The sequence below is a fragment of the Galeopterus variegatus genome, unplaced genomic scaffold (genome assembly GCF_000696425.1).
Source record: "Galeopterus variegatus unplaced genomic scaffold, G_variegatus-3.0.2 Scaffold153, whole genome shotgun sequence".
Classification (NCBI taxonomy): domain Eukaryota; kingdom Metazoa; phylum Chordata; class Mammalia; order Dermoptera; family Cynocephalidae; genus Galeopterus; species Galeopterus variegatus.
The window spans coordinates 472,745-498,199 of record NW_007726264.1 but is presented as its reverse complement, the minus strand read 5'-3'; the positions used below and the strand labels follow the sequence as shown (position 1 = coordinate 498,199).

At 38.2% G+C, this 25,455-nt stretch overlaps 1 protein-coding gene and 1 long non-coding RNA gene across 3 annotated transcripts in view; one reads left to right on the top strand and one right to left on the bottom strand.

Annotated features, from left to right (window-relative positions):
• RELN (reelin) overlaps positions 1-25,455 on the bottom strand; it is a 472,813-nt gene that overhangs the window by 224,773 nt on the left and 222,585 nt on the right. For both annotated transcript variants that reach the window (XM_008592225.1, XM_008592230.1), the window contains exons 7-8: positions 10,378-10,474; positions 5,137-5,188 (exon numbers count right to left, since the gene is read on the bottom strand). In XM_008592225.1, coding sequence (XP_008590447.1) covers positions 5,137-5,188; positions 10,378-10,474 — 149 coding nt within the window. The remainder of the gene's footprint in view (positions 1-5,136; positions 5,189-10,377; positions 10,475-25,455) is intronic.
• On the top strand, positions 15,183-17,889 carry LOC103607743. Its single transcript, XR_551990.1, has 3 exons — positions 15,183-15,414; positions 16,547-16,642; positions 17,710-17,889. It is a non-coding gene; the product is annotated as an uncharacterized LOC103607743 (long non-coding RNA).

Here is a 25,455-nt window from a genome sequence, read left to right as displayed (position 1 = left end):
TGTCGCGCCCGTACCGGACCGGGACCGGCAACGGGATCGCAACCCTCGGCGTCGCTCCCGCACCTCACTCAGCCAGTGAGCGGCCGGTCTGTATGTGGGATCCGAACCCTCGGCAGGAGTGCTGCCGCGCTTCCCAAGTGGCGCACTGTAGCAGTGCACCACCGGGCCGGCCCTTATTTTGCTCATTTTGATAAATTCTTAGAAAGTGACTCAATGCAGATTTATATCAAGGAAGTGACAAGCCCACACTTCACACAATTACCCAAATAATTCTTCTTAAGAATTAATTTCATTATATTTCTTTATTGCTCAAGAGAGAAAGAGGCCATTTTGCAGACCTCTCTTAAATAAGTTAAATAAATAACAAAATAATTTCATTTTAAATAAATTAAATGAGTCAAAGCCCCCATTTAGACCCCTATTAAATAAGTTAAAACCCTCAGCTGACACAGAGTAGCTCTCCAGATAGATACAATTTTATCTGACATTGTTCATAGTCACTCCAGTCCAGTCCTTCTGCTCTAGGAGAGAACTCATGTTCTCCTCCGATACCTTACTGTGTTCACTTTGTCTCTTCACCTGGGAAACCTTTCTCTGTATTTTCAAGTGACTCATGTAGTTGGCCTTCAGTGACTTTTCCTGTCTAAGAAGCCTCCCTGAATTGTGCCGCCCTGATGGACCTAGTTAGGCCCTGCTACCACATGGACCTGTACGTATGCCCACCCCTGTTTATAGCAATCTGGCATTCTCTAGAAGTCTCATGCTCTGTATGTATCTACTTCCTTCTAACTACACCATTAAGTGCTGCAAAAATGTCCTGTTTTTTCACTTTTTTGTTTTCCCATAGTTAAAGTTAGCTCAAGACAATGCTGGGCACATAGCAAGTATTCAGTGAGGTTTTGTTAAATGAATAGTGGATATACAAAGTACCACTAGCATTTCCCCTGGACTCAGGACCCTGCCTAAGAAAACAGAGTATGAAGGCATCTGTAAGATAATGGTTTGCAAGGGTATCATCTCAAATTTTTCCTTCTATCCTAGAGGAAATCTAAAGGGAACGGGTAAATGCCCCTAAGGCTACAACCATAAATTCCACAAGGTGAACCTAATGAATCAAGTGAGAATTGTAGCAAATTGATGCCTTAGCACAGAAAAGAATACAAGATCTTTCATTGGAATAAAGGAGTAAAAAGTTATCCTAAGGATATTTTAGCACACTTTTCAACATGATTTAGCTGTTGATAACATGATAAAGTTCAGCTTGCAGAACTGCATTTTCAGGAGGCTTTAACTTTAAATATCATTTGGTTAAGACAGCCTGTCTATTTATGTATATATGTAGTATTTGTATACACATGCACACACACATATATATAATATATACACACATAGCTTGTCTATATACACACATTATATAGATACACACAGGGTACTTCAAAAAGTTCCTGGAAAGATTCATATTATCTTTTAATTCTATTCGAATTCTTCCACAAACTTTCTGAAGTACTCTTGCATACATATATTTTTCAAAGAATTGGGCTGCAGCTGGTGAGCACACGGAGCAGGAGCCAGCAAAAGCTGCAGCTGGGCCCTTTGGATGAAGGTGCTTGGAGGTGGCAGGGGAGAAGAGGGCCTTCGTGGCTCCCAGGCCAGCAAGACCACTAATAGGTTTCCCATGGACCCACATAGGACCAAGGAGCCACAACAACTGAAGAAAAGGAGCCACTCAGAGGCCTGTGAGTCATCACAAGGGACCAGCATATGGCCCATCCCATGGGAAGTGTTTGGAGCATGGGTGGTGGTGGGGGGGGCAGGCCCACTGGGAGAACACTGGGGCACAGCAAGGACAGATGACCTGTCCCCCAATCAGTGCAGGACCACTCAGTGGAGACTGGTCAGGAATATAGAACTGCAGGGGGTGCAGTTTTCTGAAGAGACTCAGGCTCAGACCAGATTTTCTACACAACCCAGGTGTACCAGGCCTCATGAGAGCCAGAAGTACCTATAAAGTCAACCATTAAAACCTGAGCTGCACAAAAAGCCTTCCCCAGGGAATTAACAACAAAGCAGTAATTTAGCTCAACCATAGGGCTCAAGTACTGGTCCCCACAGGAAGTTTTCCCATGATAGAAGTAAGCAAAGGACAACAAATTAGTTCCAGTGCAGATTTTAATGGTAGGAACAGCAAATAATCTAACACAGAACTGAAAGAAAAAAAAAAAAATACCCACAGACCAGAGACAAAGTTTGATATTAACTAGTAAAGGTCTCACATCACCAAAGAACATCCATAAAACCTAAAAGGACCAGAAGTCCCCTGGGCTCCCAAGCCAGGGAGGGGGGAGGGCTGGGGGCCTCAGCCATGCCCCCTGACACCCGTACATCCCAGTGATGACCAACGAGCTGTCGCAGGAAGTGCCCTGGGCTCTACTGAGCCAGGGAGGTGGGGGGCCTTGGGCCTTGGCCACATCCCTCCGACACCCCCAATCACCGAGCTACTGCAAGAAATGCCTGGGCTCCTGAGCTGGTGTGGTGGGGGGTGAGGGCTTTAGCCACACTTCCCTGACATCTGCACCCAGCCCAGCAATGACCAATCCACTGCTGGAAGCCCCTGGTCTCCCCTGCAGGATTGAGGGGGCTGCCACAGGCCTCAAACCCACCCCTCTTCCTTCCTCCTTCTCCTACCCTATTTCCTTCCCTCTTCCACTCTCCCTCTCCCCCACAACTGCTCCACAACAGCATCATAGAATGTAAATAATAATAATAATAATAATAATAATAATAATAATAATAATAATAATATTAATAAAACTATCTGTTGCTTTTGTAAATAAACAAATTACAAAAATAATTTAAAAAAAAGAAAGGAAGAAAAAAAACTATTTCTGGAGAGTTCTGTCCACTATACTGTATTCACTGTACAACACCATAAACCATACAACTAATGGTTTGCTACTACATTGTTTCTCTGCCACCCTAAGTCTTCTTAGTTCTCAAGAATTTTTTACTCTCAGGATGCAGTAAGTAAATTTCCCTATGAAGTTTCTAAGCAATAAATTGTAGTTTCTTTTACTAAATATTTTCTGTTTCATTCCCAGTGACATGTTAAAATTTTACTTTTGCTTCTAAAACTGCAACCTCAAAAGATTTCTAGATGTATTTTTTAGCTATAAACTTGATATCTTTTTCTCTCTTTCTCTCTCTTCCTCTTTCCCTCCTTCCTTTCCTCCTTGTCTTCTACCTATCTATCTCTTTTTAACCCATCAATTCTATTACTCTTCCAGTCTTCTAACCCAGGATTCAAATCCATCTTTAAATAACACAAGCTGGCCTGGTGGGCTGCAGCTCGCTGGCTTGTGGGGAAACCAAGAACTCTTGCTAAGTCACATGTTTGGGTCTAGTCCTAAGACCTTTGGCCTGGTACTTGCTCTGGGTTTAGAGTGTCGAGTACCAAACACTGCACTCTCTGATTAACTTCCTTCTTGGTCCTTTTCAACAGCTCTATTATAATTGGTGCCACTGAAAGACAAGGAAATAGAGGACCTATGCCAGATTAGCAATATACTCTTCACTATTCACAAAAAAGATCTTTCTTTTTCTTTTAATGAAGGATAATTTAATTGATGCTGGATCCCTCCTCCCTTGAATAAAGTGCAAGTACTAGTAAAATTGCAAGACATATTTTAAAGTGGATTCTCTTGTGTTCTTTGATTGCGTAAAGATAATATCTGAAATTAATGTTCATCGCTCTAACAAAAAGTAAAAATAAACAAACACAGCATAAAAATAAATTTGTAACCATTATTCAGCTTATTTTTATAAATTAATATAATAATGAATCTAAACACATTTATTCTAGTTAAGAACCTCTAAATTACCTGCCATGCCATAGCTTTAAAAATTTGTTTTTGTTACCCTACAACTTTAAGAAAATGAACTTACTTTATTCTTATTATAAAAGTATTACATGTGCATTATAGAGAAGTTAGAATACACTTGCTAATAGATCATAGAAAACTCTCTCATAAAAAATCCATTATTTTTGTTTTTGCTAACACTTTTCTTATGGCCACATATGGATTTCTGAATTGTTGGTGCATTGTTTTAGGCAATAATATCAATGTGAGAAGAAAATAACCCAAACTGTAATCAGGCAGTTTCACATGATGTCCACACAAGCTGAAGCAAGGCCCATTGATGATAAAGTGACAACTAAGTGACTTGAAGAAAACTGCTCTTAAACAAAATCAACCACAGTGGGCTCTTGGCTGTAGGACACTGACTTTCAATGTGGAGTAGAAGGCAGAGGTACAAGGTGAATATGGTAGATACTGGAGCATCCTGTCCCAGGGTGTGGCTGCCACACTCCAGCAATTCTCATGCCACAGGAAGAGGCCAGGAAAGGGGGTTTCCATGATATGGGACCAGATCAATAAAGCTAGGACTCATCTAGAAGACAATATCTTTCTTTCCTTACAACATTCCCTTTGGAAATTTGTACAAGTCATTTATTAATATATATCATTGAAAATTAAAATGGAAAGTAACAGAATAGACAGCAGAACTGCAAACACTTGATCAGAAGGCACCTTATCTTACTGAATGTTTTGGATAGAAACTTTTAGCTCAAACATAACAGCACTTAAAGAAATATTGTCAGATACAATAATTTTTTCATTATCAATGTCTGAATTAAACATAGATTATTTACATCAAACACGAAGCCTTAATTGGTTTCTTTCAAGCCACCAATAGTTGTTTCTCTCACTACCAGTTAGTCAGAGCTCAGAAAATTGAATAGATTTCAACCTTGGTCTGAGCAAAACGTAACTGGTAAGGCAATTCTGTTGTAATAGAATAACTCAATGCACTCAAAATCCATATGTAAATCATTTCCAGATGTTTAGGATTATCTGTAGCATTTTTAATACCCTTCACTGCTGGAGAGAAGTGAGAACAGAACGTAGCATTTAAAAATATTTATTTCACTTTTAAAATGTTTTAAATTATTTACTGCAAAGTTAAGACTTACTCTTCTGTAAATCTAAAAGCATTTGGCACTGTCATCCTGACTGCACACTATGATTAAAATAAACATTCTCAAGTTAAATTGCTGTAATTGCTAAAAACACTTACCAATGGAAAACTGGAGTACAGAGGCTGTTGTTGTATTAAGACCTGTGGTAATCTAGAAAGAGGAACATACAAAAATAAGACAAGATAGAAAGGGAGCAGAAAGATGTTGGTGGGGAGCTGGGAAGGGGGGCGGGTGTCAAGGAGTGAAAGAGGAAAGAAAGGATCCATTAAGAGAGGTTTTAATTATCCAGTTAGTTCATTTTTACCAATACATCTGAACACAAATATATTTCCTGTTACCCTGTGGGGAACAATGCTGTGAGATCTTCACTTAGGCGTGAATAGCACATTTCTATAGGTCCTGTTGAAGACTGGTCTTAGTGGAACCTACCAGGTAATCCTGTGAGGGCATTTAACTCAGCCCCTCCCGACCCATGCCACCACCTCCCTTCTATCCTACCGCATCCACAGATCTGGGATCCTAAAGAAGGTCATAAAAAGGCTACCAAACAAAAACTTGGAAGTAAATTAAGAGCAAATGAGTGGAATAAGATTATTTTGAAACAGAAATAGAACTATAACAGCTAAAGGGTGCAAGACTGCTTTGGGGGTCATGAAAATGTTCTAAAATGAATTGTGATAATGATTACATAGCTTCGTGAATAAACTAAAAGCCTTGAATTGTACACTTTAAATTAATGAATCGTAGAATCTGTAAATTATTTCTCAATAAAACTGTTTTAGAAAAAAATAAAATTATGGACCTAGAAATATCCTTCCAACACATTTCTGCTACTTTTCCTTAGTTTCATGAAGAAGAATGCTTAAACAATTTTTCTCCTTCTGAAAGAGAAATGGTATCTTATTTAATTTTATTTTTAAAGTTTCATTTATCTATTCTTTGGAGCAGTGGCTTTGACCCATACCAGCTCAAATAAGAGGAGAATTAAGGTTCTCATTTTGTTGGGTTCCCGAGCCCCATATGCAAAAATATGGAATGCTTCATATGACTCCACCCTATAAAATAGAAAGTGTATAACTATGTTTTCAGAAGCAGTAGGCTGTCTTCTTTTGCTTCTTCCAAGTCTTAATGACATCTTTAGTCATATCCCTGCACTTTGTTAGTTGCCATGTGACAGAGTCGACAACTGCAGAAGGGTCAAGTGTCCTACAGTTCATAATTGCTATGGGAAAACAAGTGAGCAAGACCCTTGGCTCTGCCAGAATTCAGTTGAGATGTGAATAGCAAAAGATTGGATGTGTGTGAATATTAAAAGATCTACAACATGATTTGGATAGATGACTGAACACATGCTTTAAATCCATGGTTTTAAAATTCAATGAAGGGGCCGGCCCCGTGGCGCACTCGGGAGAGTGCGGCGCTGGGAGCGCAGTGACGCTCCCACCACGGGTTCGGATCCTATACAGGACTGGCCGGTGCGCTTGCTGGCTGAGCGCGGTGCGGGCGACACCACACCAAGGGTTGTGATCCCCTTACCGGTCACGAAAAAGACAAAAAAAAAAAAAAAAAAATCAATGAAGAAGCAGGAAAGGTAATACAGAGGACAAGAGAGACATTTTATAAGCTGTCCAGCTAAAAGTATCAGTGACATCTCCTAAAGTATTTAACCACAGTAAAAACCACTGGTGTCAGGAGATGACAAAGGAAATTCTCTGTATTTAATTTGAATCCCTCATTATCACAGATTATCTTCTAAACGACAACTGGCCCACCATACCCATAACTTTATTTTTGTCTCCTTATCCCCACCAGTCATCAGTGAAAACTGCGCCAATAAAATTTTCTCTAAAATAAATATTTTTTTTCCAGATCTTTTAGAGTAAACTTATTTATCCTCACATATTCCCACTTGGATAATTTGTTCTTAAAATTGAAAGAAGCATAAAACCAGTAGAGAAAATTTTTTAATTTTCACATAAATTGAATGAATGCTCTTTTCTCCTTCGGTTTTATGTAACTGAATAGATTCCCAGATGAATCATGAAACACTTCTGAAAATAGGTTCTTTGAAACAATGGTATTATATAAGTTAAAAGCACCATGGTTATTGCTACCGCTAGTGCACTGAATATAACTAGCGAGTCTCAGGTACTTATCCTGGTGGTGTAACGAACGGTGCTGGTATCACTCATGTGGTCAAGTTCCACAGCTGTGACCTCTGCTAGCAAACGACAAGTTACATGAAATACAAACTCAAATTACATGTGCTAACTGAGGGTGACCCTACACACTGACTTGTCATTGATTCTACATTTTTTCTTCACCAGGGAAGCTAAGGACTGATGAGATGGTTGACTCTCATTTCTTTACCTTTACCCATTTATTTTATTAGTAAAATTCTCAGAAATTTTACTAATAAAAGAAAGAATAGAAAAGATGAAGAGAGAAAAATAGCAAGAAGCACTGCCTCTAAAATCTATTCACCTATATTTACCATTGGGTATTATAAATTATTTATTAATCTTGAATTCAAACATGTAATTCTAGTCTGCAAAGTTATTAAGCCTTTACATCTGACATTCTGAACACAAAAGAGACTCTTAAAGGATCTGAAGAATTCATTATAGGCTCAGGTTGTTCATTCTGCACCTCCTCCTTGCAAATTTTTATTGGGTTTGATATTGTTTTAGCCCAAACTCACTCTTTTATTTTTATTTTTCTAATTGAAACATGATTGATTGTACACATCTGTAGGGTTCTGCAGTGAATATCAATACCTGTGTGCAATATGTGATGCTCAACCCAAATTCACTCTGTAACTAAAAAGCATTTCCAAATATGTGAGAAAAACTTACCAAATAATTTCTTTTTGAAAGTGGAGGGTAACATAACTCATTTCATTTTAAATTCTGAGAGCACATTTTCTCTTAAAGGAGTGGGTGAATGAATTCTCTTTGCCTTAATTTTACACTAGCAAAGTGAATAAAGTTCAGTTACGACCTGCAATTTGGAGGATTCGCTGGGTTACACAAAGCATACGTGGGCTCATAGCACAGAAGAAGTAGAAACACAAACTCGTGGTGTGCCAATCTGATGGACTTCAGCTTTTATTAAAATGAAATGGCTATTTAACTAAATTCACAAAATGGAGATGCTCTTTTTGGCATTTTAAAAGATAAAACATTAGCCCACTCAGGTTCTTTGCCTGTTGTTTTTTGTTTTACAACTTCTATAAGAATTGGATTTATTAAAAATGAGACGACATATTGTTTAAAAAGTGGTGTTTGATAGCTTACTTTCATCAGTTCTCATGCACAACATTTTGACTGGATTCAGTTTTGAAGTACCATGCAAATGTTTTAGTAACATTATGTTAGTAAACACAATGTTAACTGACAATTTAATTCCTCACTTTTCATTTGATTGACCTGTCTTCTATAACCACAGTTTGGATACAATATTTTTGCTTCTGGGACACTAAAACAGTAAAAAATGATTAAAAATTAGAAGTTGCTACTGTAAAATGTAGATGTCATCCTCATTATTCTCAATCTATTTTCATTCTATTCTTTTTCAGTCTACAGTACAAATTCATCTTAGAAAAATACTTATGATGAGAGTATAAAACTGCATACTGTTTTTGATTTCTCAGATAAAGGTAATTATTTTGAATATTTTCTTCTTTAATTGAAAGGCTAATCTCATATTAATTGCATTATACAATTCAAAACTAGCCCACTGGGCATATTAACTCTGATGCTAAATAAACTAGGATATAGTGAAACAATCTGGATTAAATATCCATGGGATCAAATAAAACTAGATGCTTCAGGTTTTATGCAGTTCAAATATGAATTTTTATAGAAAATATCTATATTCTTAATAGCCAGTAGAAACAAAAAGAATTTGCCAAGCATTTCTAGAAATATTACTGAATGAGGGCACTTTCTAAAACAGGCATTTATTCTAAGCTCAATTAACTACAGTAAAAATTTAATTTTAAGGTTTATAGATAATTAATCCAGTCACAGTACATTATTTAAAATGCACTAGCAAATCTATTTTTTCAAGAAGAACTTCACTGCCAGAGTCACATTTGACTGCAAGAATATTGTAACACCTTGTGAGACTTGAATTATGAGCACCTATTATTTTAATTTGCATCCAATTAATTCTGTTTGTGTTCTAATTTCAACAAAAACTCTTCAATTCATCAATGTTCCAAAGCTTGCATCTTTAATAAATTAAATGTATCTATTGCCATGAAAGGGGTATTCAAGTAGCATAAAACAAGAACCATGTTACAAAAATTAATTGGCTTTCACATTTTGATAACTAAATCTTCTTTTAATTGCCTATCTAGGTTTCTTTCCTCCTTTACTTTGGAAGCCAGTCTTTTGGTAACTTTTAGTTAATGATTCTAAAATACAATGTATGACATAGGGGTGAGAAATATAGCCTGTTACTAAAATCCCCATGAAAAGGAAGATGTGGGAGAAAAAGAAATAAGCGTCGAAGCCCAAGTTGAAAAGCAGAAAAGCAAAGCACATTGGGGGCAAAGGAATTGAGCCAGGATATAATATAATGATTGCTTTTATACCTTTTTTCAGGAATGTGAAATGAATGTAGTCTTCATGCCAGAAAGAAATACCAAGTAACAACAAAAGGCTCATTAGCCACGTGCTGATGGCTAGTGGTTTCATTGCTTTTCAATTTAGAATGCTCATGTTTCATTTTACGTATGATTTGGCAAGCAAGTCTAATCAGTCTAAATTATAGGAAAGTAACCTGCTCCAGAGTAATTTGGCGTAAGCCAAAATGTTTTAAAAAGTGGCTTATTCAGTATGCTCTTTGACTTAAAAAAAAAAAAAATCCATCAAAGTTCCCTCTGTGGTTAGAAACCAAAATTTAAAAATAAAGTGATAAAATTTAATATCTAACATTTTTGGCTTACAAGGAGAAAATAAGGACAATTTTAAGAGCATGACTCTATACAAGAACTTAGAAAGTCATAAATTGTTTAGACATGATATATAGGTGTGGACATATATATAACATATATAGTGTCATACCTATATCTTTAAAAAGCCATAGTGATGCACCATGTTTAATGAGGTCTATTGATGCTGCCAATTTTATTACTGAATTCTTCATTTTTATATTTGAAAATAGACCATAAAATCACCCCTCCAAATTTTGAGATATTTGTGATAGGACTCATAATATAAATAATACTTTGAGTTTTCATCTGAACTATATGAGCATAAGATAACCTTTTGTTGACATAAAGCCCAATAAACACTATAATGGAATAATGGATATAAATAGCATATACTTACCAATTCTCGCAGACCATATGGCTCACAGAAGGTGACGGCATTGCCATGCATGATTGCACCACACTGTTCTCCAGTCTCACAGTTGCTACATTCAACCCTGCGGGAACACAGAACACATTCCCAGTCTGAGAACTAAGTAGTACAAGGCGGTTTTTCTTACTTTGCTCAGGTAAGAAAAGATGTAATAGTTACTGTTATTCAGCTTAAATCACAATTTTGATGAAGGTAATGCTATTTTGTATTATGACAAGGTTAAGAAGAGCTGAAACCAGGAAGACTTGAATGTAAATCCCAATTCTTTCAGTAACTTGTAGTGGTGGGCAAGTTACTTAACTTCCCAAAGTATCAGTTTCCTCACTGTGTAATGAGGGTAACAATACTGACCTAAATCTCACATAGTTACTGTGAGGATTAAATGAGAGAGTATGTAAAACAGAGTACAGAATCTATCTCATATAAGGTACTTAATAATGGAAGATGGTATTATTATTGATAATCATACATAATATATGTTATGCCCAATGCAAGGATGTTTGCAAGTACTAAAAATAAGCAAAGTAATTCCCACTTATACAGTGAAAAACTATCTCTGAAATAAAAAGATGTTTTAAAAATTTTAAACCTTTTTCTTTTGAGTTATGGTCAGTGTAAATGATTAAAATAACTGTTGCCCCCAAAATTTACATGTATAAATACCACCATGCTCAAAATAATTAAATCAAATTATTTTAAAACTACATATTAGTATGAAATATGCACAAATTCTAATTCAAGCAAATTTTGGATACTGAGTTACTGTTAACCTTGCAAGTAATTTAACTAGCTGCTTTCTTTATTATGGTAAAATAAAGTGATTAATAAAAACTTAGAACGGGGTCTCAAAAACAAATTTATTCACATCTAGCTTGTAGAAGTTGAAGGTATATATATTCTGGATTTGACTTTGTATATTTGCGGTAACATTTACACGCTCTGCATTGTGACATATCAACCTACAATCATTACATACTTAAAAGGTAGAAAGAAAGATCTTTGTTTCCCCTGTCTGCACCTCAAATCACATGAGAGCTGTATTTCATGCAGAAAGAACATTTTCAAAGACTTTTACATTCCAGGTGCCAAACATTGTGGAAAGGGTACTATGCCCTTTGTTTTGGAGATCATTGTATTATGCCCGTTTAGCTGTTTGCTAATTTCAGAGAGAGGGAGTCAGAACTCCCATCCAAGTGGGAAGAAGACAAAAATGTGAAGAGACAAGGTAGTCTATAAAGCCAAGAGGCAGAAGCACAGTGAGTAATTAAAAACTTGGCAATAAATGTAAGTATGTTTCTTGTATGAGTATGTTTACTGCATGGAGATAATGATTGATATTATCCTAATCTTTTGAGCTGTGTTCCACACACTGAGACCAACAATTTCAAGAATCTTTCATTTTTAGATAAAAAAACAAAAGAATTTTTGATATGGAATTTAAAATGTTAGTATTTCATAGCATCACAAATCTTACTAGCAGATTTAAATCTCCTCTTGATTACTGTGAAGGATGATTCTAATAAAATGCCCTTGACCTTGGAAGAGACATAGTAATAGCTTCACAAGGATAACAATCCTGTCTCTTGTTCATCATTTATAGCATGTTTATTTATGGTATGTTGCATTCTATAAATATTTGTTGAATGAATAAATGAATATAAGACAACTTTGTTAATACAACTATTATTAAGGTTTGAGGTCTAAAGAACTTAGAATAGTGCTTGGCACATAGTAAGCATGATATAGGTGTTAGCTGTTATTATGATGATGAATTTCTCATGGATTTCCACCATTTTCATCTGCTCCAGAACTGGTATGTTAGGTTTTATTTCTTCCCACATAGAACCTATTATGTGAACTTTTTACTACTATTTTTCTAATTCTTTAAGCTGTGATAAAAGTACAGAGAAGTAGCAAAAAGATTACAGTGTGCTTCTTACTTTAGTGATAGATGAGAATTATTCAGACTCCAAGTCATTGTGAAATGGCTTGAAAGAAACATCAACTTTGACAGGAAAACAATTAAAAATGTTTAAACCTCCCAATGGCTATCTGCCATTTGCCTCCAGAGCCTCTAATCTAAAAGTGTCACTGTTGATGTGAAATCTGAGGCCTGCTGTATGAATTTCTACAGCAATCATTCTATCTATAAATATTGATCAGCAGTACCCAAATTAATACATCAGAAAAACAATATCTACATAAAATATATGTAATATCTATATAAAATATACAAGTATGTATATAAAATATTTGTATTACAGGTCCCCTCCTCCCATAGTTTTGATTAAATAGGATTTAGGTGGAACCTGCATATCTGTATATTGTTTAAAGGTGATTCTGATGCAGATGTCCTAGAGCCTGGAATTAGAGAACCAGTGAATAGATAATAGAGGCTTGATGCGTTTGGAGAATCACATTATTTTGTAGAATAACAGGGGTTCAAGAAACAACAAACACAAGAAAAAACAAACAAATATGGTTCTTCTCCCCATTTGGCTCAATAACCCCTCCAGACTTTCTTCTTCATTGTGCTTTTTATCTCCATAAATTTAAAATAAAATTTAAAAAGGCATTAGTACTCTGTTGAAAAAACTTAAAGATTATAATTATCAGACATTACCCACTAGGTTGCTGCTACTTGGAGGAACAATGGCTTCACCAAGGACTGAGGGGACAAATCTGCCAGCTTCCTGCCAAGGTCTTTTAAATGTCCTTTGCTTGAATTTCTCACAGTCTGACTGGTTTGTCAACATAATTTATTTTAATTTACTCTGAATGTCCATCCCTCTAGGTGGTCCAATCCAACCCTCTCTTAGCTGCCAGTGGTGTTATTGATTCATTCATCATTTATTAATACATTCTTGTACTTAACAAACTTATGTCAAAGACCTACAGACACTGTGCTAAGCTTTAGTGGTACAAAGACCAATAAAGCACTTTCATTTTCTTCCAGGAGCTTACATTCCAGATGGAAAGGCAGAGAAGTAAACAATCACAATAGAGGGTACCAATGCAATGACAGCTATTTATTACATTCTGTTATTGCCAGCCAGATATTCTAATGCCCATCTAAATGTCTCAACCTCTCTCTATGACAGTTATCAGTGTCCTCATTTTACTAATAAGGAAATTGAGCTTCAGAGGGATTAAGCATTTGCTCAAGGTCATACAGCTGTGAAGTTAGAAGAGCTGCAATTTGGACCCAGAGATTGCTAATTCCAACACCCATGACATTTTTCATTGCTCCTTGCTCCTTATAGCAGGACTATGCACTAGTTATGATGGTACTTAACCTAGACTGGGGAGGTAAGGGAAATCTTCCAAAGGTGGTGTCCCCAGAACTGGTTCTGAATGAGGAATAGGAGTTACCGAAGCAAGGAAGAAAGTTGAATATGTGATAGGGCACAGAGAATGCAGAAATTATGATACACAAGCTGAACTGTTAGTTCAGTGGGTCAGTATGGCTGGAACCATACTGGTGCATGCAGAAGGATGACAAAGGATGGGGCTAGAAACTGGGAATCAGTTCACAGAAGGCTTTTTTTTTTTTTGTCTTTTGTCTTTTTCCGTGTCCGGCAACGGATCGCAACCCTCAGTGTTGTCCCCGTACCGGACCGGGGACCAGCAATGGGATCGCAACCCTCGGCGTTGCTCCCGCGCCTCGCTCAGCCAGTGAGCGGGAACCGGTCTGTATGTGGGATCCGAACCCTCGGGCGGGAGCGCCGCCGCGCTTCCCAAGTGGCGCACTATCCAGTGCGCCACTGGGCCGGCCCCCACAGAAGGCTTTTTGAGGTGCTCTATAATGCCTCAATTAATTAATATAAGACCCTCTCCCTCTATTTTTATCCCCATTTAGAACATCATTAAACTGAGATTTAATGATATTATTGTCTAAGGTTACATAGCCAGTAAATTATAGATATGGGATTCAAACTCCTGTTATTCTGTTTCCAAAGTCATACTGCAAATCCAACTAAAAATTAGTCTAGCAGATGATGGATTGGAGGTAGAAAAGATTGGGGGCTATTGATGTAACCCAAGTAAGATACAATAGTGACTTGAAATAAGGTGAGATGAAGAAAAGGTGACACACTCTAGAGTACTACTGCTCAATAAAAATGTAATGTGAGCCACATACATAATTTTCAACTTTCTAATGGCCACATTAAAAATAGAAACAGATAAATTAATTGTAGTAATGTTTTACTTAACTCAATATGTTCAAATTATCTTTTCACATGTAATTAATATAAAATTATTAATAGCATAGTTTATATTCTTTTTTCATACGAAGTCTTCAAACTGTGGGGTGTATTCTACACTTATAGCACATCTCAATTCAGACCAGCCACATTTCAAGAGCTCAACAGCCACACGTGACTAGTATCTACCATATTGGACAGCATGACTCCAGAGAACTACAGGACTTGGAAACTGATGGCTTTCTGGTTATGTTGACAATTGGAGACAAATAGCTGAACTTTCAGAACTTCAGAGAAAGAGGATTGTTTAGGATGTGGTTGAAATTACGGGAGTGCACATTTTTAGGGGTCAAGGAGAGGGGAGGGTATACAAAGTAAGAAGAAAAGAGGTCCAAGAATGGGTCCCTGGGTAACAATCAAATTGCCCTTAGTCTGGTTTCTGAAAAGCTCTAACCATCATCACGACCCTTCAGTGTGTATCAACTCAAGCCATACCCACTTACTTTTCCAAGATTACTGGCAGTGGGGTTTATTTCTATTCATATTCCTAACCAACCTGTGCTGCCCATCAAAGTGACTTTCCTGATAGTGAATCTATAACATGACCTTCCTAATTTTTTTACATCATTAAAGTTAAGCATTGTACAACTACACATATGAAGACTATTATAATAAAGGGAAAGATAAATCCTCATTTCGTCATGAACACAATGATCCTGATGGAGACCAGACAAAACAGTACAAAGAGCAACTGGTGCTCATGGCTTCCCAGAAGAGAAGAGTGATCCATGTCGGAAAGGTAAGGTGAATTTTAAAAACCTACAGATGTAAATAAACATACAAATTCCAAGAAAAGTGTCTCCTGGTTTACCCCAGAATTTAAAACAATACTTCAGTGCCTAAGTGCTCTTTCAGTCCTATCCTCCTCACTTTCTCAGAATGCCCCTATGTTGAACAACTTAACTTGGTTGAATGGAGTTAGGTTTTTAACCCCAAAGGGGGTTTCCTGTGAAACTCCCTAGTAATCTAAAATTCTACTCTTCCTTTATGGAAAAGGTTTATGAGCTCAAGAACTTGGGTTCAATTTGCTGGATGATGAGTGGTCTAATTTTCTTTAGACTCAGAGCAAAAACAAAACAAAATAAAAAATGCTGCTGTTTGTTGCTGACATTGAAATCTGTGGCTTCACAATTAATTTCTTCTCTTTTCTCATCCTCTAAGGAAAAAGATGGGCTTTGTAAAGTGAGGTAACATATTCTTCAGAGATTAGTAGAAAGAAGGAAATTTTAAATAATTCCAGTTAAACAGACTTTTTGTTTTTCAGTTTAAAAAGGAATGTGACCTCCCAGGCTAAGAATTAGAAATGAATTGCATCTCTGCCTCATAGTAAGAGCAATGCCGAATGTTTCTCTAATCTAAGAAAACCTCCCCCTTTTCTTCTATTTTCCAATATAAAAAACAGAATCTAAAAATCTGACAAACACATGGCATATCATATAAATTGCCCACCTCTAAATATATTCTGCCATGAACAATATGATTAAAAGACATTTTAAGGGAAAACGCTAGCAACCCTCAAAGACCACGAAAGCCTGAATTTATTAAACCCTCTCTGAACCTATTTATCACATGATTAGTTTCCGCATGAAGCTTATCTATTACTCAAGTTCACAGATCATCAAGTTAGAGGGGACCTGAAATATCACTGCCTCTCAACACCCCCTCATTTTACAGATGATGAAACTGGACTAGAATTCAGATTCCATGACTCCTAGTCCAATATTCTTCCCAATCCACCCGAATGTCCCCAGTAAAAGAACTCCCGTTCTATCAAAACGTGCATTTCAAAGAATGTTTTTCTTTTTTTACTGTCAAAGTTTATCTTGAAAATCTACAATGATTTTTCTTAAAAATTGTTTTTTCATTTATAGGATAAAAGGACTTTGTTTTGCTAATAAAAATGTACAAAAATAAGAGAAATGATGTGGACTTCATAGAAAACATTAAGAGTGAATTCGCTGGATGAGGTAAACATAAGAATCAGATTCAATACTCCTTTGGCTATATACATCCTTAGATAATTCATCACAAACTATTTTATATGTACACTATTTTTTTTGTTTTTGTTTTTACTAACAAAAACATAAAAGAATCAATAAATTTAAAGGCTGGTACTTGCTGACTAACAAAACTAGAGTCAAACCATAAACATAAAAGAAAAGAAATGCTTTGAATTAAGGTTTTGTTTTTCACTGTAACAAGCTCCTTGGCAGTTTGCAAGCTTGTTATTTTGGTGTCATTTCTCTATTTTTTTTTTTTAATTATTCAGGTAGATGTTTTTGTCTTGGGACAAAGAGTTATATGTGATGTGCATTTGAGCAGTAGAGAGTACACTTCTGAAGGTATAATTAAGCTTTTTATCCTGATTTTAAAATTATCAGCCATGAAAATATGCCCAACCACCAACTCAGTAGGCACAGAGGAACCTGAAGTGACATATCTCTGGAGTCTGGGGTCCCCACATACTTCAGTGACTCAGAAAAGCTTTCAGGATGCAGGAAAGAGGAGGATTAATGAGAAAATTATGGTCCTTTGCACAACTGGAGATTTATGAATGGTTGGTGGTGACATCATCCTGGTAACAATAAATAAATAATTGAAATATTATTTTCTCAAGAGCAGTCTAATGACATGACTCATTCTTCTTTTTAGATCAGAGTGAAATCATGCAGTCTTTAATCAGGCACTCTGCTGAAACAAGTTAATCACTTGGAAACTCACTGACAACCAGTTATCATCAAATTCTCATTTGAGATACATGCCATTTGTCCCCAAGACAGAGGACATCATATTATCTATTCATAATTTATTGCCTCTGAAGGGGTCAGTGTCTGATGCTCAGCCCACAAGAAGCAATCAGGCATTCTATGAGCCTGCATTTCTGAGCCATATTTATCAGCATTTCTGAATGGAGATATTTAAATACTTTTAACAACATTCATTCTAATAAAAAGTTCTTTAAAAATGGGGTGGGGGGGGGAAGAAAAATTTCTTGTAATTTCCTAACCTAAGGATAATGTGTCTCTGCCTCCAGGTACAGATCACAGTGTGTGTGCTGACAAAATTTGACATGTGAGCTTACATAGTGGGGCCAGATGAAGGACTGGTGAATCCACCAAAGTAAACGAGACTCCGCAGGCCATTTTGTAGCTGGGCAGCCAGCAGACTTCTTCAGAGATGCCAGAGCTCCTTGTACCTCCCATTCAAACCTCAACAACCAGAAAACCCAACTTTTGACCATATTTTATAATAAAGAGATTATGTTATACAATAAAGAGGGCATGACTATTTATTTGTAAGCAGTTTACGTGATCATTTTCAAAAAGTGAAAGATCAAGCTTTTAAAAAAATATATTTCAAAAAATCCTGTTCTCTTTGTAAATGTAGAAACAGCAAGGAAAGTTCACCTTATAAAACTGAGAATAATATCACCTTCAACTATGTCTTGCCTTTTTCCTAAGGAGCTAACACATGCTTTAAACGTGAAAATGACAGCCTCCATTTATAGCTCATTCTTTCTCATTACTTCTCACTGAGGAAGGTACGAACACTGTTCTTATTTCACTAGGGAGTTTTAAAATTTACTCTTCTTCGTTAACAGGTACAAGGATAAATGTTATTTGGATAAAAATCACCCCCGTAAAATCCTACTACTGCACACAATATTCTGACCACCTACTATGGTGATTCCGCTACATGCTGCTTAAAGAAATATTTTCTCACTTGTTTCAACTGTACTTGACATTTAATTCCATTGAGTGAGCTCTTGTTTCTGTCATCTAAAACAGAGATGAAAGAAGAAAGTAATAAGCCTCCAGATTCACACCTTATTTTATTAGTGGGACACCTCCTGGTTAACCTTTCTATTGTAGATGAAGCTTCCCCCAGAGCAATTACATCATGGTAAGAAAAGAGAAAGGAAGTTGGAGGAGAGTTTTGTAATGAGAGAAAAGAGTTATTAACAAAAGAGAAGAGAAAGTAAGAAATAGTGGAAAGAGGTGAAGAAATCAAGAGGGAGGAAATCGGAGAAAAAGCAGGGAAAACTGCATATAAGATTAGAATACTAGACTATTAAATTCCAAAAATCAAATTATAATTCCACAACACCAAATACATCGATATACTAGAGATTCTGTCTAGGGTACATCATGAGAGAAAACATTTATTTTGCCTGACGTTTCTCATCTATTCATAATACCCCATAGTCATTTGCTCTTGAAAAAATGTAAAGCTTATGCTCCCCTTCCACCAGCACCGTCTGCCAGCCTTACTGCCCACGGGCCTGCTGGACATTGAGCAAAGTGGATATCCTTTTATACAATTTCTTTGTTATTCGTTCATGAGTCTTATTTCTTTCTGATTTACCTGGAAACTCCACTTCATCATGGTTCTCACACTTGGCTCCTCAATGGTGGAGTCCCCTTTATTTTTGTTATTTAGGGTGGTGGCTCTAAGACACTAATAAACTACAAAGTGGTTTTACTGCTCGCTGGACTTTTTTTTCTTTTATGGGCTAAGCCATCACTGAACAAATCTCCAGCTAGAATAACTCACACCCCCACCCTAAAATTTCAGTATTTTTATATTCTTTGTTCAGACAGAGACAATTATTTTTCTCAGAAGAAATAAACTCTAATAAGCTAAATCACCAATCTTTTTGCTCCATTTCATTTTTTTTTAATTTTTATTTTTATTAGCATATTCATTGTCACAAATCCTACTTATTGTTTGTGCCCCTTATCCAATCTATCCCCTCCCGCCTCCTCCTTTCCCTCCCCCTCCCCCTCTAATAACCATAGATTTGTTCTCTCCATCTGATAGATTAACTGTGCCTCTGTTGGTTTGTTGCCTAGATGGTCCTTCCAGTACTGAGACAGGCATGATCAAGTCCTCCCCTATTATCGTAAATCAGATGCTTCTTCTATTACTCTGGAGCGTGCTTTGTGGAGAGAGAGGACCTCTTCTTTTTTTTGGTTTCCGCTGGTGCCTCTCTTTGTGTCAATGCAGTTGAGAGTCTGGCATGCCATCTGCATGGTGCTGTGACTGCTGCTATAGAGACTAGCCGCTTTTGTGGCAGCCATGGCAATTGTGGTGGCTAAGGTGGGCTACCCGCATGAAAATGGTGTTTTTGGTGTGCTGTTTACCCGGTTGTGGTTGGGTTCAGCTTCTCCTGGCTCCATGCCTCAGGGCACCAGCAGGGGCCCAGGGCAGTGGCAGCAGCTTGCCTAGTGTGGCTAGTTAGCTTGCCTAGTTGTGGCTCCTCATTGCAGCATGGGAGACCAGGGGACTTTCAGTGGCAGCTGGGTCATCGCTTGACTAGATGCAGATGTTAGGGAGGAGTGGCTGAGGCCCTCGCCTTGGCCCACCACCTCCCCATCTCTGGACCCAGGGTTCTTCCTGCAGCGGCTCAGCGGTCGTTGCTGGACTGGTTGTGGATGGATGACAGGGGGCTATGGCTGAAGGTGTCAGCCCCCAACCGCCCCAGATTGGGAGCCCAGGGCATTTCCTGTGGCTGCTCAGTGGTCATTGCTGGGCTGGTTGTAGATGTCAGGGGGACATGGCTGAGGCCCTCAGCCCTCTCCCCACTCCCTGGCTTGGGAACCTGGGGTCTTCTGGTCCTTTTAGGTTTTACAGGTGTTCTTTGGTGGTGTTAGACCTTTACTAGTTAATATCAAACTTTGCCTCTGATCTGTGGGTATTTTTTTTTTCAGTTATGTGTTAGATTATTCACTGTTCCCACCACTTAAACTCTGTGCTGGAACTAATTTGTTGTCCTTTGCTGACTTCTAAAATTGAGGAACTTCCTGTGGGGACCAGCACTTGAGCACTGTAGTTGAGCTAAATTGCTTCATTGCTGCTGATTCCCTGGGGAAGGCTTTTTGTGAAGCTCAGGTTTTAATTGTTGACCTTGTATGTACTTTCGGGTCTCATAAGGTCTGATACACCTGAGTCATGTGGAAACTCTGGTCTGGGCCTGAGTCTTTTCAGCAAAATGCACCCTCTGCAATTCTATATTCCTGACCAGTCTCTACTGAGGGGGCCTGTGCTGACTGAAGGGCAGATCAGCTGTCCATGCTGTGCCCCAGTGTCCCTCCAGTGGGCCTGTCTCCCCCACCACCCGTGCTGCAAACACTTCCCATAGGATGGACCATGCACCAGTCTCTTGCGATGACTCACCAGCTTCTGAGTGGCTCCTTTTTTTCAGTTGTCTGTGGTACCTCATTCCTATGTGGGTCCACAGGAACCCTATTAGTGGTCTTGCTGGCCTGGGTGCCACCAAGGCCCTCTTCTCCCCTGCTGCCTCCAAGCAACTTCATACAAAGGGCACAGCAGTGGCTTTTCCCAGCTCTTCCTCTGTGTGCTCACCAGAGCCAGACTTGAAGCCACTGGGGCTCAAAATGGTGGAAGCTGTCCTTTCTCTCATTGTGGCATAGCTTCTCCCGCCTTCATGAACTCCGTAGGTCTCTCCTCCTCTTCCCCTGAGCTCTAGCAGCCCCCGTTTGGCTGCCATTACTTTTTAATAGCTGTAAATTGGTGGATTTGTGGGAGAGAGTGATGCTGGGGACTGTCTATTCTGCCATGTTGACCAAAGCCCTCTCCATTTCAATATTAATTGCTGCAACATATTAATATTTTTAGAGAATATCGGATGCAGCAGAGTCTGTGATCTCGATTTCCCTGATCCTGTAAAGTGATCATTTACACATAAAAATGAAAATATTCTAGTCTTTTTTGATTCTAGCAATCCTATGCAATGCCAACCATGGCTTTAGTTTCCTTAGCTATAAATTGTGGGACTTTCTGTATCATACACCAATTGATGGGGTCTTCATGTACCAGCGGCTCTGAGACAACTTCATTTGTGTCTTTCTTCTTGATGTCTCATATCCCCACTGGCATCACAACACTCTCATACAAGATGCTCTTTCCGAGGGATAACTCCGGTTATTCTCTGATCTGTGCTGAAAAGGAACGTCTTTGTTATTATTACTGTTCTCTCATTGTGCTGGGGGGAAACATCTGTTGTCATCTAGTTGCCATTAATCATTCCTTTTTTTAACAGTCCTATGTTTCCCACTTGAACATCAGAGACTAGTGATATTGTAGCTCTGGATGCCTTCTGTGATCTTCAGAAAACAAGCATTAAAGGGATAATTTAAGCAAAACAAAGATTCCTCTCTGGCTTTGTAATTGCTTGGAGGGTAAAGACATTTCTTAAGAAAACTTAATATTTTTTAAGAATTCATTCACTTTTCAGTTCCTTTAGAGCATGTGCTCTCTCTCTCAAGTTATGAATCAGAAACATCTCCTTATTATTTCTCACTACTTTTCTTATTGTTGACATTTTTATTGAGGTAACTTTACATGCAGTGAATTACACAGATCTCAAGTTTTAACAAACGTACACATGTATGTAACCAACACCATCTCAAAATATATAACATAATCATCCCTCCAAAAGGTCCTTCTGGCCCCTTCCTAGTCAATTCTCCATCCCAGAAACAACTACTGATCTAATTCTATCACTTTATATAATGTTGCTTATTCTGAATTTCACAGAGTGGAACAAACTCTTTTGAGTCTGGCTTCTTTTATTCAACATGTTTTTGATTTGTCCATGTTGCTGCAACTATCAATAATTCACTCTTTTTTATTGCTGAATAGTATTCCACTGTATGGATGTATCATCATTTATCCATTCTCCTGTTGATGAACAGCTGGGATGGTACCAGTTGTAGGCTTTTAGGTATTGATAGAGCTTGGATGTGCTGTCCCCTCCAAAACTCATGTGGAAATTTGATCCCCAATGTGGCAGTGTTGGAAATTGATTGAGTCATGGGGGCAGATCCCTCATGAATGTATTAATGCTCTCCCTGGGGGAGGGGGGATTAATGAGTGAATTCTTGCTCTATTAGTTCCCACGAGAGCTGGTTGTTTAAAAGACCTGGCACCTCTTTTCTCTCTTTCTTGCTTGCTCTTGCCATGTGATCTGCTTGTACCCACAGGCTGCCTGCCACTCTCCGCTATGAGTAGAAGCAGCCTGAGGCCCGTGCCAGATGCAGCTGTCCCTTTTCCTCATAAATTACCCAGTCTCAGGTATTTCTCTTACAGCAACACAGAAATGGACTAATACAGGTGTGTTTCTCCTTTTTAAAAAAATCAGGATGGCTCACCATTCATATGAAATTCTGGCAGTGTTCATATCATGCTAAAATAGTTAATTCATAAAAAGGAATTAGGAAAATGTAGTTGATGTACAAATAGCAGTTGCTTAAGTAAAATGTTAATGAGATAAAACATCTTTGTGGTTTCTTACATTCTTCTAAACTTAGGTATGTGACGTTTTTCTTCCCATTTGGGGGTGGGGCATTGGAGGGTTGTCATTAAATGGCTAGACACTCTAATGTCTTTCATCATCAGTAGTGCAGTTGTACTGAATACACTTGCTAATGGAGAATTGTCAGCAGCAACAATAAACTGGCATTGCTCCATCGTGCTCTCTCTCACCCCTTTGGGTTCCATGGCACATAGGAATTGATGAAGTTTGTGTCCTGGTCCAGGGGTACACCTGTGAGTGGTCCAGCATGAGGGCAAAGTTAAAGTGGAGAAGCCTCACTCTCATCGAACCTGAGCTGCCCCTATATTCCCATGAAGGGCTTTTGTTGTTCTTTTCACTTGTAACTTTACTTGTCATCCCTCATTCAAACAAGGCAATCAGAAGTAGCTGGGAGAGTGGCGAGATAAAGGGCCACTTCCCTCACAGAGCTCCAGAGAGATGTGGGGGGCAAAGAGCAGAAGGAATCTATGCCCTGCATCTCAAGAGAGCCAGAAGGATCATAGTTGCACCATTGCATCCAACAGTGCAGCATTGCAAATATTCCCAGAGCCCAGATCCAGGAGCAGCAGAACAGTTTCCATGCCCTCAAGCTAGGCTCAAAACACCTACTGCTCTGAAGGAGTGGTTAGGACAAGGACAAAACCTGTCTGTGTGGACTGGTCACCAAGGACTAGGTGAGGATGGAGGACTCAGTGGAGATCTGCAGGAACAGATGACTGGAAACCAGGGGTGCATCCCCACCCTACTTCCTGCTTCTGCACTAATAAGCCCCCTGAAACTTAGCTAAAAATCAAGCCAAATGGGAGAGGGCAAGCCAGAGCTGACTGAAATTGTTTCCACCAACCTGGTAGAAGGGGGACAATAAAGAGATATTAAGTTGGGTTATGGAAGAATACAGCAAGTTTCGTTTTTCTAATACCCAAGTCTGTGGACAGAATTCATAACTGCTATGCTTGTGTAAGCATCAACAATTTCCAGAAGGACTCACAGAAACTGTTACTCCAGTTGTTGCCTCTGGTGAAAGGGAACATGGGTGTAGTGTGTGACGAAGGCATCTTTCTACTGTTTATATATTTGTGTGGACTTTTCATCAAGTACATTTATTAATTTTTAAATCAATTCAAATATTTAATCTGAGTAGACAGATAATACATTCAATATTGAGTTAATGTAAAAATTTCTTGGTTTTCTTCCAACTGCTACAATACACTTGGGAGAGTACTTCATTCATAATGGTAGTAATATTGTTTTATGTTCCTTCTTTTTCATGTATAGTCATTTAACTAGCTTGGATATTAAAAAGCTTGGATATTAAAGACAACAGCTTGAATACTAAAGAATTACGTGAAATAGGATGAAAAGAAATGTTAATTTCATTAGGTGAAGTTAATGGCAGCAACTAAGTTGTGAGTGAGTGATTTAACTTTTAAACTGACCTACCCCTCTAACATTGCAGACATAACCTTAGTTTCTTAATTTCTCCTTTTGTTTGTCCATAAAAATTACAAATTAAATAATATATATGAAGCTTTTAAAACCCCATGGGAGAAAACATGCTCATGTAAGATCATATTTTTCTCTTGAGGTGTATTATTTGGTGACGTATTTAGTCATGGGAATTCGGCCCGAAGTGGCACACCAAGCACTCTGCTTCTATCTGGTGTGTGTGGCAGTGGCATAGTAGAGACACAGAGTTAGTAGCGAGGATTCCCTTTTCTACATTGCCACAAAGCTGCAGGTGGGTTTCTGATTCTTCTCAGGGGTAAAGAGAATCAAATACAATATTATAAGGGACAAAACTCACATAACAAATTGTGTACCAAGAAAACAGAGACTTCAGGAGAGTGGAAACTGCCTATCAGGTTCCAAAACAAAGTGTGGCTTTGTTACTTTATTGGAAATATTTCACTGGATTTCTGATTTTACTAGGTGCTGGTTTCTGACTTTAGAGAGTTTATATTTATTTCTAAGGGATTTGAGGTATCTAATACGATCTTTTTTTCTCCTATATGATTCTGCTATAATTCTATTTTCATTAACATACATTTCACAGACTATATAATAAAGATACATTTAATTGATGTTTGTTTTTCATGCAAATACAATGAAGAAAGAATGGGGGACTTAGTTAAGTAAATTAGCTGATGACTATTTTAATAATAATGTGTTTTTTAAAAAATCATATCTGGGGGGCCGGCCCGGTGGCGCACTGCGCTAGTGCGCCGCTTGGGAAGTGCGGAGGCGCTCCCGCCGAGGGTTCGGATCCCACATACAGACCGGTTCCCGCTCACTGGCTGAGCGAGGCGCGGGGCAACACCAAGGGTTGCGATCCCATTGCCGGTCCCGGTCCGGTACGGGGGCGACACTGAGGGTTGCGATCCGTTGCCGGACACGGAAAAAGACAAAAAAAAAAAAAAAAAAAAAAAAAAAAAAAAAAAATTT